Source organism: Equus przewalskii, chromosome 11, assembly GCF_037783145.1.
Source record: "Equus przewalskii isolate Varuska chromosome 11, EquPr2, whole genome shotgun sequence".
NCBI classification, from domain to species: Eukaryota; Metazoa; Chordata; class Mammalia; order Perissodactyla; family Equidae; genus Equus; species Equus przewalskii.
Window position 1 is genome coordinate 34,164,512 of NC_091841.1, and position 16,994 is coordinate 34,181,505.

General features: G+C 45.6%; 1 protein-coding gene across 1 annotated transcript; it reads left to right on the top strand.

Moving 5' to 3' along the window:
• The first annotated feature begins 4,472 nt into the window (after positions 1 to 4,472).
• LOC139074422 (interferon-induced transmembrane protein 3-like) lies at positions 4,473 to 5,941 on the top strand. The gene is made up of 2 exons (XM_070564580.1): positions 4,473 to 5,044; positions 5,602 to 5,941. The coding sequence occupies exons 1-2, from the start codon at positions 4,796 to 4,798 to the stop codon at positions 5,755 to 5,757; spliced, it is 405 nt and encodes a 134-aa protein (XP_070420681.1). The 5' UTR covers positions 4,473 to 4,795; the 3' UTR covers positions 5,758 to 5,941.
• Positions 5,942 to 16,994: the final 11,053 nt, after the last annotated feature.

Below are 16,994 nucleotides of genomic sequence, written 5' to 3' on the forward strand. Positions count from 1 at the left end.
TTGGTGAAAATTAAAGATTTTCAGGCAGAAAATTAAATGGCTGTCCTGTGATTAAAGACCTGATATTTATTATTCATTTATTTATATTTATATTTATTTATTAAAGACTAGAAATTTATTTTTATAAAACATAAAATCTGTGCCCTCCTGGTAGGTTACTCAAAGAAAAATCTTCATAATGTCTTTATCAAGAGCAGACTAAACGTTTAAGAAAATGATCCTTTTAAGTGAGAGAGAAAAAAGAAATTCTATTTTTGCATCAGCTTGCTTTTGATCTTAAAATTCATTCACTTAATCGGATTCATTTTAATCTTAGCCAAGTTGACCACGTACAAAATTCCTTTCTCAGAGTTTCTCTTCCATAAACCTCCTATAACCTTTTTGAACAAACCAAAATATCTTTATTTCTTATAACTTCTTTACTGAAAACATACAGCTTACTTTCCTTGAATACAAAGATATTTCCTCTATTAATTTTAGTAGCTTTAATCACATATATTAATTAGAATTTTTAACCCTTAGAAACTTTAATTTTTGGTGAAAACTAAGAAACAATTATAAAGCGTATTTTACATTTGCATTCTTGACCTGGAAAATTTATAGATAGCTTTTCTAATGTCTAGTGACATCCTACTTCATAGTACCATCTTTTTAATGAAGCACAAGACATGTTTACTAATAGACCCAAATATCTTTTGGTTTCTCTGTAATAAGAAGCCAAAAGTAGACATACCTACATTTAGTAATTAATGTCTAAGATTTTATCTTATTTGGAAATGATCTAGATATTCAATAAATTTTCAATCATTCAATTAAACCTAGCAAAACTTCAAAGTTTCAGGTTACCACAAGGTTGTTAAGTATATACCCCATAATACATAATTATTGTTAAAAAGTTCACCCAAAAGCTTTTATCTTACTTACATCTATTTAGTTTACTTGTGTCCAATAATTATGTTTAGATTCCCTACAAAACCTTCATGAGACATTGGACAAAATCAGCTTATCACTTTAAGTTATTATTTTGCCGGCAAATTTGTAACATGGACATGAGCTTATTTGACTAGTAAACCCAGGCTGCACGTCTGCATCACCTCCAATGTTGATAAGTTTGAAGACGTGTCTATTGTAATCAAACCAACAAATTAAAGCAAGCTTTCACTTACCAAAGATTATGTTATATCACGTTCACTTGAACGACATTTGGGTTAGTTTCCATTATATTTAGAAGTAATTGATGTAAGCTCTTACTTGAAGCCAATTAAACAGAGCTCTTACTTTTGGCCATACCATCCAGAGGTAAAACATCACACGTATATAATGTGCATATAGACACACGTACACAAAGGCTCCGCAGCTATTGTTTTAAATGTTTAACACAGTGTATCACACCTTTAAAAGTCTACACTAAGGATCTGACAAAGACCCTCTTTCCAAGTGTACAGTTCAACCCTAGACCAATTTACCTTGGTGGGGGATGGGCTTTTACTATCTTTATTAGCCTTTAGTTTTTATCTCATGCTGTGTGGGCTCAGGCAACCCTATTGACTTCCCTTTAGTATGTTTCATTAGCCTTGTCTGAAGGGCAGGTTTGTACACTGTCTTACAATCAGACAAGGGAAACAGTCCCCAGTGAGACACAGTGTCGATCCCCACAAAACATCTATAACACAACCACATACAGGAGATATAATCACTTAATTCCATCGACTCTTATACCCTAATCATAGCTTTTGTCAGGACTTTATCAATAGGTCTTGGCCTTATAATATCGGATAGGGGAAGCTTCCAGCCAGACGTTTTCCAAACATGCTCAGGCCAAGTTGATATAACGTCTTTATATGAAATTAGCTCAAACATTGCAACTTTTATAATCTTATCAACACTTATAGTTTTACATTTTCTCAATTTAATTGTAGCTTGAGTCAGGGTCTTAAGGCTGGTCATTTTTGTGTAGTTCCTTTTTAATTTTGTCTTTTCAGAGGTACAAATAGAACAGTTACGACAAGAGCTCTCCAAATTTTTTTCCTATGTAGAAGTTTTTTCCATTTTAAATGATCCATCGTCTGGCTGCAGTGACAAGTAGGATCTTAATAGCAACTCAAACCAATAAGGCTTTTTTATGGCTTACCGTGGATGCATAAGCCACCCCCAAAAGAGACTACAAAAGCAGCCCTCACAAGATCCAGAAAGTTCACTCCCAAAAATAGTCTAAGAAAGCAAAGGCCTTCATTGCACAGACGGTAAGTGCCAGCATCAACAAGAGACGAAGGTTGAGATGGCAAAGATCGCTAATGATGGCAACTGGGACCCCTTATGAGAAACTCCCTGAGAGCTGACACAGCTGGACAAAGAAAGTGCATCTCAGAACCTCAGTCTATAGCACTGCCTGCCAAGCTGCACTCTGGTGCTAGCATCCTCCAGATGGCAGAGACCAGAAAAGTCACAGAGCCAAGCTCTCAAGACACAGAACAGGACAAAAGATAAAACCTCATCTTGTATGCACATTAACAGCTTTAGCTGAGTTTTGGGTCCCTTGCAGCCAGATTCAAACCTAGTTGGGAGGTGCCGTGGGGTTGGGGATTGTGTGTGCTGTACAGAGTACCTACTGCAGAAAGACCGAGGAGGATGTTTGGGGTAGTAATTTGGAACTGCAGAGGGGAGGAGGACAATTTACATGGAGATGGAAATGCAAATGTTTCTTAAGCACGTGTTTGCTGGGCCATCGATGGACAACGTGACCTGAGAGACAGAACTTTGTTAAAATGGGCTTGCTGGTGCCTTTCTACACCCATCTTACATTTTACCATAGTTGTCTCATGGCATTAGCTCCTTCCTGGAACCAGCTTTTCTATCTTAAATTCTTTTAGGCAGTTAGGGGGAAGGTCAACATTTCTTTCAGAATCTTTTGTTCTTAAAAAAAATCAAGGCAAAGAGACACATTTTGGGGTAGTAAATTCTGATCCCACACACACAGTTGAGGGGACTCCAGGGAAGGGACTGAAATGATCAGACCCTGGAAACCTGGAGCAGGCCCAGGGCAGCAGACTTAGACTTCTGGTTGGTGTGGGAGCCCGGGGCGCGCAGGGAGGCTGGTCTGGGAGCCTTGACCCAACTGGGCCTCCAGGCAAAGACGACAGCTCCTAACAGGACAGTGCAGGCTTGGCCATCGGCTGCCCACACCCTCGTCCTGTCAGGTAAGGACTGCAGACGATGAGAACACATGGATCCTTCAGTCTTAAAAAGAGCCGTGTCCTGGCTGCTAAGCTGACCTGAGCCTCTCCCTGGGAAGGGGGCACAGGATCGCCAGCCGAGGAGCCATCCTGACAACACTGGAGCTTCATCCTGTAACCACCCCAATGACACCTACATGAAATGATGGGGACCAGAGGGAGGAGGGGGGGTGGGGCTGCACTAGTATGCTGGCCCCGTGCTCTAAAGCTGCTGCCAAATGCCCTGGAGTCATCCTGTCTCCCACCACAGCCGCCTCCTCACATCACGGAGCGCCCAGTGTTCCTGTTCCTGGGGGACCCTGGGGAGAGGGCAGGGAAGGCTCCTTCAGGGCAGGCAACGCTGACTGCTGGGTCCTGATCTGCAACCATGAAATGTAACTGAAAGTTCAGTCTCTTAACCCAATGCCAACCCAAATAACGAGAACACGGTCTTGAGTGAAAAAGGAAAGGCTTTTCTTTCTTTGCCAGGCAGAGGGAGCACAGCAAGGGCCAGTGCCTCAAAAGTTGCTAGCTCCCTGTTAAGAAACAGGTGGGGGTTTTTATTTGGGGTTTTAGGTAGGGGAGGCGGCGGTGGTCTTCTTGGTCAGCATCTCCCATCGGCCTGTGTCTGGGGCTGCTCCCAGCAGAGGAGACAAAGGATTTCTCAGCTGAGTGTCCCTGGCTGTTTGTCTCCGTGGTGGAGGGTACACTCTGGCGTCAGGAAGCTGAGGAGTTGGGCCCGGGAGGTTTCAGTTTCCTGATGTTCTCTGGACGTCAGTTTCTCTGTAAAAGAAGCTCCGGGGCCTGTGATGAGCCGCAGCTTTAGTGGGAGCCCAGGGCGAGCCCACCGGGGCTTGAACAATGTGCAACTTCTATTTGTTGGTAAAGCCCAGGGAGTCACAGGTTAAAGAGACAGACGTTTACACATGAGTATAACTAAAGACCCAGGGACCTGGGAATGTGTGCTTTTAGTTTTAACCTCATACTTGCTGGGGTCACTGTAGGGGAACTGATAGCAGGGATGGTATCAAGTAAGAGCGTGTCACAGCAACACCCAGACCCCACCTGCGGCCTGGAGGCAGAAGGAGGAAAGAACAAGAGACTTCAGAGAGGAGGCGTGGGACTGCCCAGGTGTGGGCTCTGGGGGTGGGGGTGGAGGGACTCCCTCGGGGCCTGGAGTGTGGAGTCCCAGTGAGGGCCTGGTGGGGGCCCTGCCTGGGGACAGTGAGGTTCTGCAGCAGGCTTGGGGCTGGGCTGGGGGAGAGGATGGGTGACTGTCAGGCTGGGGAAACGTCCCCAGGGCCAATCCACAGCCCTAAAGGAGGAGGTGGGTCAGCAGAGACAGGACCTGACCTGACTGACTGGGACAGGAAGCCACCCTTAGATCACAGCCCTTCCTCCAACCCTGCCATAGTGTAATTTGACACTCAGTCATTTGTTCCGCCCTCCTGGTGTCCAGCCAATTCTCAATACCCCAAAGCCAGGAAAAGGAAACTTCAGAGAAACCGAAACTACTGGGGAAAGAGAAGACCCACTGAGCACCATCCAGCTGTCCAGACCACAGCTCGCTCCATCCCGGCACCATGAACCACACTTTCCAGACCTCTGTCAGTGGCGTCCACACTGGTGTCCCCCCAACCTATGAGATGATCAAGGAGGAGCATGAGGTGTCCGTGCTGGGGGCACCCCGGAGCTCAGGTCCCGTGACGACCACCGTGATCAACATCCGCAGTGACACCTCCGTGCCCGACCACATCGTCTGGTCCCTGTTCAATAGCATCTTCATGAACTGGTGCTGCCTGGGCTTCGTGGCTTTCGCCTACTCTGTGAAGGTGGGTGGTGCATGGCGCATCTCCAGAAAGTGTGTCAACCTGCTAGGTTCCCCACCCAGATGGCACCTGGGTTGTGGGGAGGCCTTGTGTCTGAGTGTGTAGATCACAATGGGGCTGCATGAGGTGCACGGCCATGGCCAGGGTCTGACTTTGTCCCCAGGACTCCAGGGAATTCCTCTACTGACCAAACCAGAAATTACATCCCTCAGACTCAGGATGGGGCTCCAAGGATCTCTCGGAAGGAACAAAGGGACTCACAGGGAACGCTGCCCCATTGCGGGGCGAGCAGCCAGTGAAGAGGCCAGAGCAGAGGGAGGAGGAGCCTGAGGCCTCCTGGAGAGGCTGAGTCTGTGAGGAAGGAGATGGAGGCCCAGCTGGGAGGGCCCACGGGGCACTGTGCTGCTCAGGCTCCAGGGGATGGGACGGGGTGGCCCCATCTGGGTGAAGGGCAGGTGCAGGCTGCTCTGGGCAGGGACCAGGCAGGGAAGGACCTGAGTCGCCTCACCTGGCTCTCCCACACCCGCTCCAGGTCCCTCTCACTGTGTCTTCTCCCCCAGTCTAGGGACCGGAAGATGGTGGGCGACGTGACTGGGGCCCAGAGCTATGCGTCCACCGCCAAGTGCCTGAACATCTGGGCCCTGGTCTTGGGCCTCTTTCTGAGCATCGGATTCATCGTGGGGGTTGTCTGCCTGATAATTTTCATGGGACAATAAAGGGCCTGCAGGAGGGCAGAGGCTACTTCTACCTGCCCATTGCCCCGGCCCCGTCCCCACCATAGCCTGCTGGCCCAGCATCCTGGGGCTTTGGCCCTGCCTCCCTGCCCATACCCTTTTATACAGCAGTTTGTGCAGACACACCTGTCTACACCTGGATTCAATAAAGTGCAGTTGCCTGTGACAGTGTTGTGCTATCACCATTCATGATGGCTGCCCTCTGGGGAGGTGGCCCCACTTGTCACAGGGGCCCTCGTCGGGATCACGTGACCCAACTCTGCACTGGTTGCTGGGAGGGAACACTACTGACCCTTCTCCTGCTCTGAGTGAGTCCTTCCGGGGCCCAGAGGGGCGGGTCTGCCAGGGTCCCCTCCTTATCTCCCCCACACCCTGTTATGTGCCCCGAAAATCAGCGTCCTAATGCCAGTAGACTGATGGTGGGCAAAGTCCCCAGGGTGGGCCATGGGAGTGCACCGGGTGCCCCTCTCCCTGAGGGTCCCATGTGCGGGGGCACCAAGGGGGACAGGACCAGGGAAGGTGGGTCCTGGAGGAGGGAACACTGGCAGACAGCCCCTCTGGGCTTGGGAAAGACTCACTCTGAGGGATGAGGGGCTCACGGTGTCCCCTGCCTAAGGATAGCCAGACCCAGGTCAAGTAACCCCAACCCTGGCCCCCATAGACACAGTGGCTGGACCATCCTCCACCCAGGAGCGCATCTGTCCTCACTGCCCTCGGCCCCTCAGGACCAGACCCGGACTGGGCATCTTCAGAAGGCCGGCAGGCCGTCTTCCTCCAAGCTCACTCCAGGCAAAGCGAGAAGAAACACACTCTCCCGAGTGCGGTTTAGAAAAGCCTTCCGGGAACATGGCTCATCTCTGCGGCCTTGAGCCTGTCCGACCAGCCCACCCACCGGCCCCACCCACACGGCCTGCCCCGCCCCGCCCACAGCATGGCCACGACCCTCAGCCCCGCCCAACCCCAGGTGACACAGGACCCCTTCAGAACCAGAGCTGGCCGTGTGGCTCCAAGGACTAAGGCTGCTCGCTGCGGGGCCCTCGCGAGCCCAGCGGTCAGTGGCCAGGACCTTCCAGCTGACCTGCAGTTGCACCTGCCTGGCGCCTCCTGCCCCACCCACAGCTTCTCAAAGGTCATGATCAGGGGCTGTTCGCGGGGTGCACGACAGGGTCACCCCCCAGCAGGAGCCTCATCCCAAGTCACCGAAGCTCAGATGGGGTTAGGCCCGAGGCTGAGCGCCCTTCTTGATGGCTGTCTGACAGGAGAATGTGGGCCCCACCTGTCCTCTAGGGCCGGGGTCGGGGTCATCCCAACTGGGTCCACCTGTCAGTTGGCAGGGGGCGCTGTGGCCCTGCTACCCTCGGAGTGAGTCCTTCCTGGACCCAGAGGGGTGAGTCCGTCAGCATCCCTTCCCCCAGGACCTACCTTCCCTGGGCCCATCCCTCTTTGTGCTTCTATGCTTGGGACTACTGGGGATAAGGGGTGTCCCCCGTGCACTCCTATGTTCCCCCAGAAGACCCCAACCCACTGGCCACCTCCTGGAGTTAGGGTGCTGCTTTTGGGGGCAGATAACAGGGTGTGGCTGAGGGGTGTGGCTGAGGGGTGTGGAGGATCCACAGCTGGGGTCCCGTTGCACAGGGCGGATGCAGGGCTGTGGCCTCCCCAGCTCCCACTGCACCTGCCCAGCTGGTTGCGGGCAGGGTCTACCCTGGAGCACCCCCAAGTCCTCACACGTCTGGAGGCCATGACAGAACTAGGGAAGGGAGCTGAGTTCCAGGTCAGAGCAGGGATTTCTCCTCCTCCAGGAGAGCAGGGACCACTGGGGCTTTCTCGCCGAAGGTGAACTGTGGGCTCCCTGAGTCAGATCTCCTGCAGGCTTCCCACCAGTGGGAGTGTCAACCTTAACAATAAAACAGCCAGTTACTTTACCAGCAAAATGAGTTTATTCAGAAAGAGCCAAAGAATTGGAATTCAGAATATGTGCACTTTCGAAGACCATAGGCAAATCCAACAATCAAAGGAGAGGAACGTTATTTTATAGGGAAATTGAAGGAAATTGGGAGTAGTTACTTTAAATAAAAATCCATTGGGGAAAAGCAGGAGTTCAGGGTGGTGATGGTTTCTCATTGGCTGAGTTGCTGGGGTCATAGATTTCTGTCTGGGATGCGATGGACATTTCTGCATGTAATTGACTGCCCTTCCTGTAATTGACTAAGAATGGGACTGCATGGGACCTCCCCCTTCTGGCCTCCTGACTGTATTTTAAGTGAGGTTTCCCTTTATTAATTTTCACAAAACAAACTCTGCTTAGTTTCTTCATTAATTAGTACTTTGTCTTGTTACAGCCTTTGTACAGCCTACAGTACAAGCCTTTGTCTTGTTAGTTCTTCGCAAATGTATTGTTTCTTTGTCTAAAAGGTATAAAAGCTGCCTGCTTTGGTTACATCTTTCAGTACCATTTTTCTTATGAGGCCCCAATACACATGAAGTTAAATTTGATTTTCTCCAGTTAATGTGTCTCATGTCAATTGAATTTTTAGACCAGCCAGAAGAATCTAGAAGGTGTCAACGTAAAAAGCAAATTTGCCTGTTATTTCATCTCAAAATGAGTTTATTTGGGAATAGCCAAAAGAATTGTAATTCTAGATGTGCATGCTATGGCAAGCTGTAAGCAAATCCAACAAAAGAGAAAGCTGCTTTTATAGGGAAAAAGGGGGAGTAGGGAGGGGCTGTTCTAAAGGAAAGTCCATTCGGGAAAAGTAACAGTTGAGCACAGCAACAGCTTCTCATTGGCTATGCTGCAGCATTTCTTATCCGCTGGGCTGTAGTATTTTCCATTGTAGTATTGTTGGCTGAGCTGCAGCCCTTCCCATTGGCTGGGCTGTAGTGTTTCTCATTGGCTGACATGAGACACATGTCATTTCTCATTGGCTGAGCTGCATGAGGCAGTTGAGAGGATTTGGGACAAACAATAAGCTAACCAGAAAGTGTAGGGGGAAAAGCTAGGGGATGAGGTGTCTATAGGGGGCTTTGAAAAGCTAGAATAATATTCTAAAATGGGCAAAGGACTTGAATGGATATTTCTCTCAAGAAGATATACAAATGGCCAATGAGCACACAAAAATATATTCAACATCATTGGTCACTAAGAAATGCAAATCAAAACCACAGTTAGATTCCACTTCATACCCATAAGGATGGTTGTTACCAAAACAAACAAACAAACAAACAAAACCCTGAAAACAACAAGCGTTGGAGAAGTTGCAGAGAAACAGCAACCCTCATGCCCTGCTGGTGGGGATGAAAAATGGTGCAGCTGCCATTAAACACTGAACATAGAGTTACCATGTGACCCAGAAACTCCATTGTAGGTATCTATCAGAAAAGTGAAGACATATGTCCACACAAAAACTTACACACAATGGTTATGGGAGCATTACTCCTGATGGCCAAGTGGTGGAGACAACCCAAATGTCCAACAATGAATAGAGAGAGAAACAAGTCATGATATATACACAGTGGAATACTATTCAACCATAAAAAGGAACAAGGTCCTGACACACACTACAACTTAGATGAAACTCAAAAACTGTGTGCTGAGTGAAAGAAGACAGACACAAAATGTCACGTATTATATGACTCTTTTTATATGATGTATCTGGAACAAGCAATTCCACAGGGACAGAAAGGAGATTAGTGGTTATCAGGAGAGAGGAGGACAGTGGAGTGGAGAGTTATTAATTTATGTGCACAGGGTGTTTTTCTGGGGTGATGAAAAAGTTTTGAAACTAGAGAGAGATGGTGCTTGCACAACACCGTGAATACACTAAATGCCACTGAACTGTACACTTTTGAATGGTTAATTGTATGTTATGTGAATTTCACCTCAATTTAAAAACAGAAAGAAAAAATAAAAGCTCCAACATATTCTTGAGATTCTAGAAGCCAGGCACATGTATAGGGCTATGCTCATGCTCAGGAAACACCTGGCAGAGTCCTGTATGCCCACCTCTGTGCAGGCTGGAAAGGAAAGTTAGAGCATGCTTCTCATCCGCCTGACAACATTGCAGGCACATCGTCTGCACCCCATCTTCCCAGAGCCCTTTGGCAAAGACAAAAGACTTACTGGTTTTAGGAGTTTAAGAAATCTCTGTCCAAATATTAGGTCACCACGAATTTCATCAGAGACATGTGTGGTCACATAGGACAAAGTGAACAGGCTTAGATTACTTCAGAGAACAGAACAAACAGTAGTAACAACAACAAAAAGGGGGAAACTGTCGCCCCACCCTACCGGGAAGGGGTGAATTTGGTTTCCCAAGCTGTTATGTTATGTTATCTTAAAAGCCCAGTTTTCAACTAAGAATTATGAGAAATGCAAATAAACAAGAAACTATGGCCCATACAAAGGAAAAAAGGTAGTCAGTAGAAATTGTCTCTGAGGAAGCCCAGACATGGCCACTACCAGAAAAAGACTCTAAATCAGCTGTCCGAAATATGTCCAAAGAAACTAAAGGTAATGGTGTCAAATGAACTAAAGAAAAGTGTGAGAATGACATCTCACCAAATAGAAAATATAAACAGAGAGATAGAAATCATCAAAAAAGGGCCAAATAGAAATTCTGGATAAGTACAAAAAAAAAGAGAGAAAAATCTCATAGAGGAGCCCAGCAGCATATTTGAGATAGCAGAGAAAGAATCAGTGAACTTGAAGATAGGTCATTTGAGATTATCCAGTCTGAGGAAAGAAAACACAAAAAGAATAAAGAAAAATTAACAGCCTCAGAGACCTGTAGGGCTCCATAAAGCTCATTAACACATGAAGAATGGGGGGCCCAGGAGGAGAGGACTGACAGAAAAGGGACAGAAGCAACATTTGAGGAAATAGGGCTGAAAATGTCCCACATGTGGTGAAAAACATTAGCACCCATCCAAGAAGTTCAGCAACTTCAAGAAGGATGAATGCAAAGAGATCCAACCTGTACACAACAGAACCAAAGTGTTGAAAGAAAAATCAAAGAAAGCATTTTGAAAGCATCGAGGGAGGAGCAGCTCATCATGTACAACGGTCCTCAACAAGATCAGAACTGACTCCTCCTCAGAGCCAGGAGACTGGAGGGTAGTGGTATGACAGGTACAAAGTGCTGAAAGAAAAAGACTGTCAATCAAGGATTCTATATCCCGCAAAACCAGCCTTGCAAAATAAAGGGGAATCCAGACATTCCCAGAGAAACAAAACTGGAGAGAAGTCTAGGTTAGCAGAACTGCCCTACAAAAATACTTAAAGGAATTATTTAGGCTGAAATGAAAGAATATAGACAATAACTCAAATTCACACAAAGAAATAAGGGCACCAGGAGAGGTAAGTATATTTGGAAATATAAAATACAGTATAAGTGTATTTTTGTTTGTAACTTTCTTTCTCCTATCTGATTTAAGACTCCTGAATTGAGAAATATTATAGATCTGGTATTTACACCAGATGTCTGTATACACAGTGAATAATTCATCACACATGTGACATCACACACGTCACGTGTGTGATGAAAATGGCACCAAAGATGGATGAGGGAATGGAGCTATACAGGAATAAAAAATTTGTATATTATTGAAATTAAGTTGAGATTAATCCAAGCCATTTTACTATAAGTTAAAATGTTAATATAAGTCCCCAAGGCAACCAGTAAGAAAGCAATTTGCAAAAAATAGAGTGAAAGAAATGAAAAGGAAAGTAAAATGCAAATGATCTATTTCATACAAAGAAGGAATATAGAAATATTGAGGAATATAGAAAATAAGATGTAATACACATAGAAAAAATGTCAAACTGAAGACATACATTTACCTTATCAATAATTATACTAAAAGTGAATGGGTAAAATAATCAAATGCCAGAATGGTGGAAGGGATTAGAAAAAGAAAAACTGTATCCAAATATATGGAGTCTACAAGAGACAACCGTTAGATTCAACTACACAAATAGGTTGAAAGCAAAAGTATGGGAAGATATATTCCCTGAAAACAGTTGCCAGGAGAGGCATGCACTGGTAATGTGAATATCAGCCAACACAGAGATTAAGACAATTATTACTAGATACAACAGAGGATGTCTTATAATTATAGAAGGATAAATCCATGAGCAAGATACAACAATCATGAACAGTAATTAGAGTTAGTACACTTTACAGCCCACACATGATGGCCTCAGTGGAGAGCAGCTGCTTGTCGTCCCTTAATCAGGACGTTCCTGGAAAGGATGGGAGCCACAGCAAACAGGCAGTCAACCCGGTACCCAAAACTATGGCCAGCCACTGGCCCCACCTGCCCATTTGACAGACATAGGGGTAAAAAACTGAACCATGGGAATCTTCTGCCTCACAGATGCTCACAATATAAACTAAGGTAACCTGTGTCTCTACACACGCTAAAGCCACAATATAAGTCCTCACAAATCCTTATCCTCCTTATCCTCTTCAGAGTTCCAACGAGAAACAAGGCCCTCATTTCACTTCTCAGAATGCACAATGCTGGGCTCTTGAGTGAGCCATTCAGTGGAACTTCCACCTCCTTTACCAGCCTCAGCTGCAGGCCTCATAGAGAGCCATATGGTTTACTTAAGGAAGTTCAAGTTAAATTAAATGAGGAAGGCCTATTTCAGCCACCAGTCAAATATCAGGGGTAAATTATGATGAAGTATCTGATTCAAGCATTTGATATTTGATGATGGCTTTAAGCCTCACTCCTTCCTCTTCTCTTTCTGCCCTACATCAAGGCCAGCTGATAAGAAGGTGCTTGCAGAAAGTTCAAACTACACCTGAAAAGTCACATCCCAGGCCGAATCCCTACCTACCACAAAAACCTCAAACCAGTCTCCCTGCCCGGCTCTCCTAAGCCATTTTGGACCTGCCAGGCACCACCCTGCTCTCCCCACAATGCCTCATTATGTGAGCAATATGCCTTTTCATATCCTTTTGGTGAGTTTGTGGCATCATCACATTCAATATCTGAATCAAAAAACTTGGTGGGGAGTGATACTGTGGGGTGATCATACAACAACCATAAGCCAACTAGACAACATGAAAATACACATTATTCTTAAAGGCACTTAAAATATTCTCCAGGTAGGATATATGTTAGGCAGTAAAACAATTCTTGATAAAGGTAAAAGGATTGAAATCATACAAAATACATTATCCAACCACAATGAAATAAAATTAGAATTCAGCAACAGAGGGAAAATAAATTCACAATATGTTTAAATTGTACAAGATACTCCTGAGTAATCAACAGATCAGATAAGAAATCACAAGAGAAATTAGAAAACACTTTGTGATGAATGAAAATGAAAACATAACATATAGGATGCAGGGAAAGTGGTTCTCAGAGGGAAATTCATAGTTGTAAACTTCTATCTAAAAAAGAAGAAAGACGTCAAAGCAATACATAAGTTTTCACCTTAAGAAACTAGAAAAAAGAGCAAACTGAAACTAAAGCTAGTAGAAAGAAAGAAATAATAAAGGTTAGAGAAGATATAAAGAAACAAGAATGGAAAAACAAGAGGGGGAATCAACGAAACCAAAATTGGATCTTTGAAAAGATCAATAAAATTGACAAAACTTTAGCTATAATGACTAAGAAAAAACAGAAAAGATTCTAATTTCTAAAATCAGAAATGAAAGTGAGGACTTTGAAAATTAATAAACAGAAACCTCATTTAAAATGGAGCGAGAAAGCCAGAAGGGGGAGCTCGAGGGCAGGTACCACTCCATCAATCCAGACCCAACAGGAAGAGAGAACTCGCACCTCAAGCGGAAGTGACACTACTTTGCTAACTCCAGTAGGAGGAGGGAAGATTTCCCTCTCACCAGGCAACAGCTCAGCCAATGAGAAGCCCTCCAGCTCAGCCAATGAGAAATAATATAGCTCAGCCAATGAGAAATACTACATCTCAGCCAATGAGAAGCCCCACAGCTCAGCCAATGAGAAATACTACATCTCAGCCAATGAGAAGCCCCACAGCTCAGCCAATGAGAAGCCCTCCAGCTCAGCCAATGAGAAACACTACAGCTCAGCCAATGAGAAGCCCCACAGCTCAGCCAATGAGAAGCCCTCCAGCTCAGCCAATGAGAAACACTACAGCTCAGCCAATGAGAAGCCCCGCAGCTCAGCCAATGAGAGACTGTCACAACTCAGCCAATGAAAGGCCAGTACACTTCCGACGCCCATCTTCCTCCAGCGACTCTTCCTGTACGACAGCGCCTCCCACTCCCCTTCTCTGTAGGAGAAGATCCTCTGCTTTGTTTCCCTGGACCTGCCTGTGGTTCATAGATTGTACGTCCTGAATTGCAATTCTTTGCTGTTCCCGAATAAACCCATTCAGCTGGTAAAATAACTGGCTATTTTATTTGTTTTAGGTCAACGTTACATTACAACCTATTTTCAGAAATAAGAGAATTATAAGAATACTATCAACAGTTGTACACCAACAATTTGTATAATCTACGTGAAATGGACAAATTCCTAGAAACACACAAACTACAAAACTGACTCAAGAAGATACAGGTAATGCAACTAAACAATAAAAAGATAAATGACCCAATTCAAAATGGGCAAAAATTTATCCAGGGAAAATGTACAAATGCCAATAAGCACATGATAAGATGTTGAAAATCACAAGTTATTGTGATAACACAAATAAAAATCACAGTGAGATACTACTTTTCATCAGGATGACTGTTTAAGTTTCTTTGACTTTTGACGGTTTGACTACAATGTGTCTAGGTATCTATCTCTTTGGGATGATCCTTCTTGGAATTTGTTGAGCTTCTTGGACATGTGGATTAATGTGGATTTTTCCTCAAAGTTGGGACGTTTTCAGCCATTCTTTCTCCAAATATTTATTCTGATACTTTCTCTCTCTCCTCTCCTCTGGGATTTCCATTATGCCTATGTTGTATCCTTGATGGTGTCCCACAAGTATCTGAGGATCAATTCACTTGTCTTTGTCCTTTTTTCTTTCTGTTCTTCAGACTGGAGAGTCCCAATTACCTGTCTTCATGTTCACTAATTCTTTCTTCTGCCAGGTCAAATATGCTCTTAGCCCAGGTAGTTAATTTTTCATTTCTGTTATTATAGTTTTCAACTTCAGAATTTTGGTTCTTTTTGAAAATTTCTCTCTCTTTATAGTCCTTACTTAGTAAAACACTATTCTCATGCTTTCCTTTAATTTGTTAGACATGCGTTCTTTTGGGGTTTTTGAACATATTTTAAATGAATAATTTTAAATCTTCATCTAGTGTGCCCAACGTCTGGCTTCCTCAAGGACAGCATCTATTTAATGCTTGTCCCCCTGTGTATGAGACATATATTCGTGAGTCTTTGAATGTGTCAAATAATTTTAGTTTGAAAACTGGACATTTTAAATATCATAATGTGGCAACTCTGGAAATCAGATCCTCCTCCAAACATGGTTTGTTGCTGATCCTCTTGTTGCTGTTGCTATTTGTTTGGTGACATTCCTGAACTAATTTCGTAAGGCCTTTCTTCCTCGTTGTGCATAGACACTGAGTTTCTGTCAGTTACTTTACAGTTGGGCTAATGTATCACAGAGATTAAATGCCTGGAACCAATAAATCACCCAGTCTTTGCTGAAGGGTTTTGACGGAGGTGGAGGGGGACACGTCCTCAATTCTCCAGCAGTTTACAAGCCTGCCTTAGCTTTTACTTCCTGCTCATACAGGGCTTCAAGGTCAGCCTGAGGTGAGAGATTGGTAAAATATCTCTCTAGTCAGAAACATTTTGTTAATTTATTTATAAACATTTAAAAATTTTGTATAATCCCTATGGAAAAGTATATCCTGAGAGAGATACTAATCTAATATGTGAAAATGTTAAATAGATGAATGGAAATGACTCACAGGTGAATAAGTATAAGGAAACCCAAGACTCTGACGGAAGCACCTCCTCAGTCTCTCTTTGCACCTGCCCTGGGACTGAGCCCTGTGCTCGGTGGGTCCTGAGTGCCCACGGCACCCCCGTCCCACCTGGAGGTTTGTGTCTGGGCTCACAGTCTTCCTCTCCCTGTGTGCTTCTAGCACAGTAACACACAGCCATGTCTTTGGCAGGAATGGGGCCCAGCTGTAGGGACAACTGGTTCTTGGACATGCCTCTGGAGATGGAGCTGCAGCTCAGGCAGAGTGGGTAGTATTTTGTGACTCCAGAATCACTTAGTTTTCCTACACACTGCAGCTCTTTCCCTGGGGGCTGGCAGATCAAGCAAGAGCCACTGGTTGTGATGGAGAATCCTGAGAGAGTGCAGGTGATGGAGGGTCTGCGGGAGTTCGACAGCCTGGGCCAGTTCCCATCAGTTTCACTTGTGACAGGACCCTTAGGACAGACAGACAAACAATCCATTGTGACAAATGTCAGGCACCTCACGTAAGTTGACCACTTCGGAATTACCCGAGACACTCACAGGGAGCAGCAGCCACCAGAGGATGCTGGTGGTTTTCTGGACAAGGTCCAAGATCCCTGGAGAACCCAGCCCCCAGCACACAGGTTCTCACCGGATTCTGAAATTCAGCCTGCAAGATGAAGGCCCCAGGCACAAATCAGGGGGTGCAGGGAGCCTCAGCATCCCTTTCAGAATCTGTGGGGAGGAAGCATGACCTCTCCCCAGGGTGGCCCTCCCTTCATTGAGACCCTTGGAGCCTGGAGCTCCAGGCCAAAGAAGCTGCCAGACCATAGAGAGAGGCCTCTGACGGTGCAAAAATAAGTTCTTGGAGAATGACTTCCAGCATGGCAGCATGAGCTGCTCGCTGACCCACTCCCCAGGCAATTGGTGGTAATGGTTTAAAACAACCACAAAAAGCCTCTAGAAATTGTCCTAAAGACAAACAGAAAATGAAGAAACATCTATTCTAGAACATCTATGAAAATTTAGGCAGAAGGTAAGAGTCTGCAGCATGTGAACCAAGATAACTCCCTCCCCTCCCAGGGCTTCAAGGTGCAGGCTCCTCTCCAGACTGGGGCAGCCACACTGCAGGGCTCCCTCCCCACCAGCCCTCAGCCAGAGGGCTTCTGTCAGGGAGGAGCAGCCCTTCAGCATTTTGCATCTTGCCCCAGGGGCCCGGTGCCGAGGCCCAGGTGAGGGCAGTCAGGAGACGGGCTGCTTCTTCTGCCCAGCTCCATTCATGGAACAGACGCTCTGCCTTGGGCTTGGG

Bases quoted from the DNA above. Each gene is read 5' to 3' on its own strand.
- LOC139074422 (XM_070564580.1), top strand. From the start codon at position 4,796: ATGAACCACACTTTCCAGACCTCTGTCAGTGGCGTCCACACTGGTGTC. The intron at 5,045-5,601 runs GTGGGTGGTGCA...CTTCTCCCCCAG, and splicing joins CTTTCGCCTACTCTGTGAAG to TCTAGGGACCGGAAGATGGT.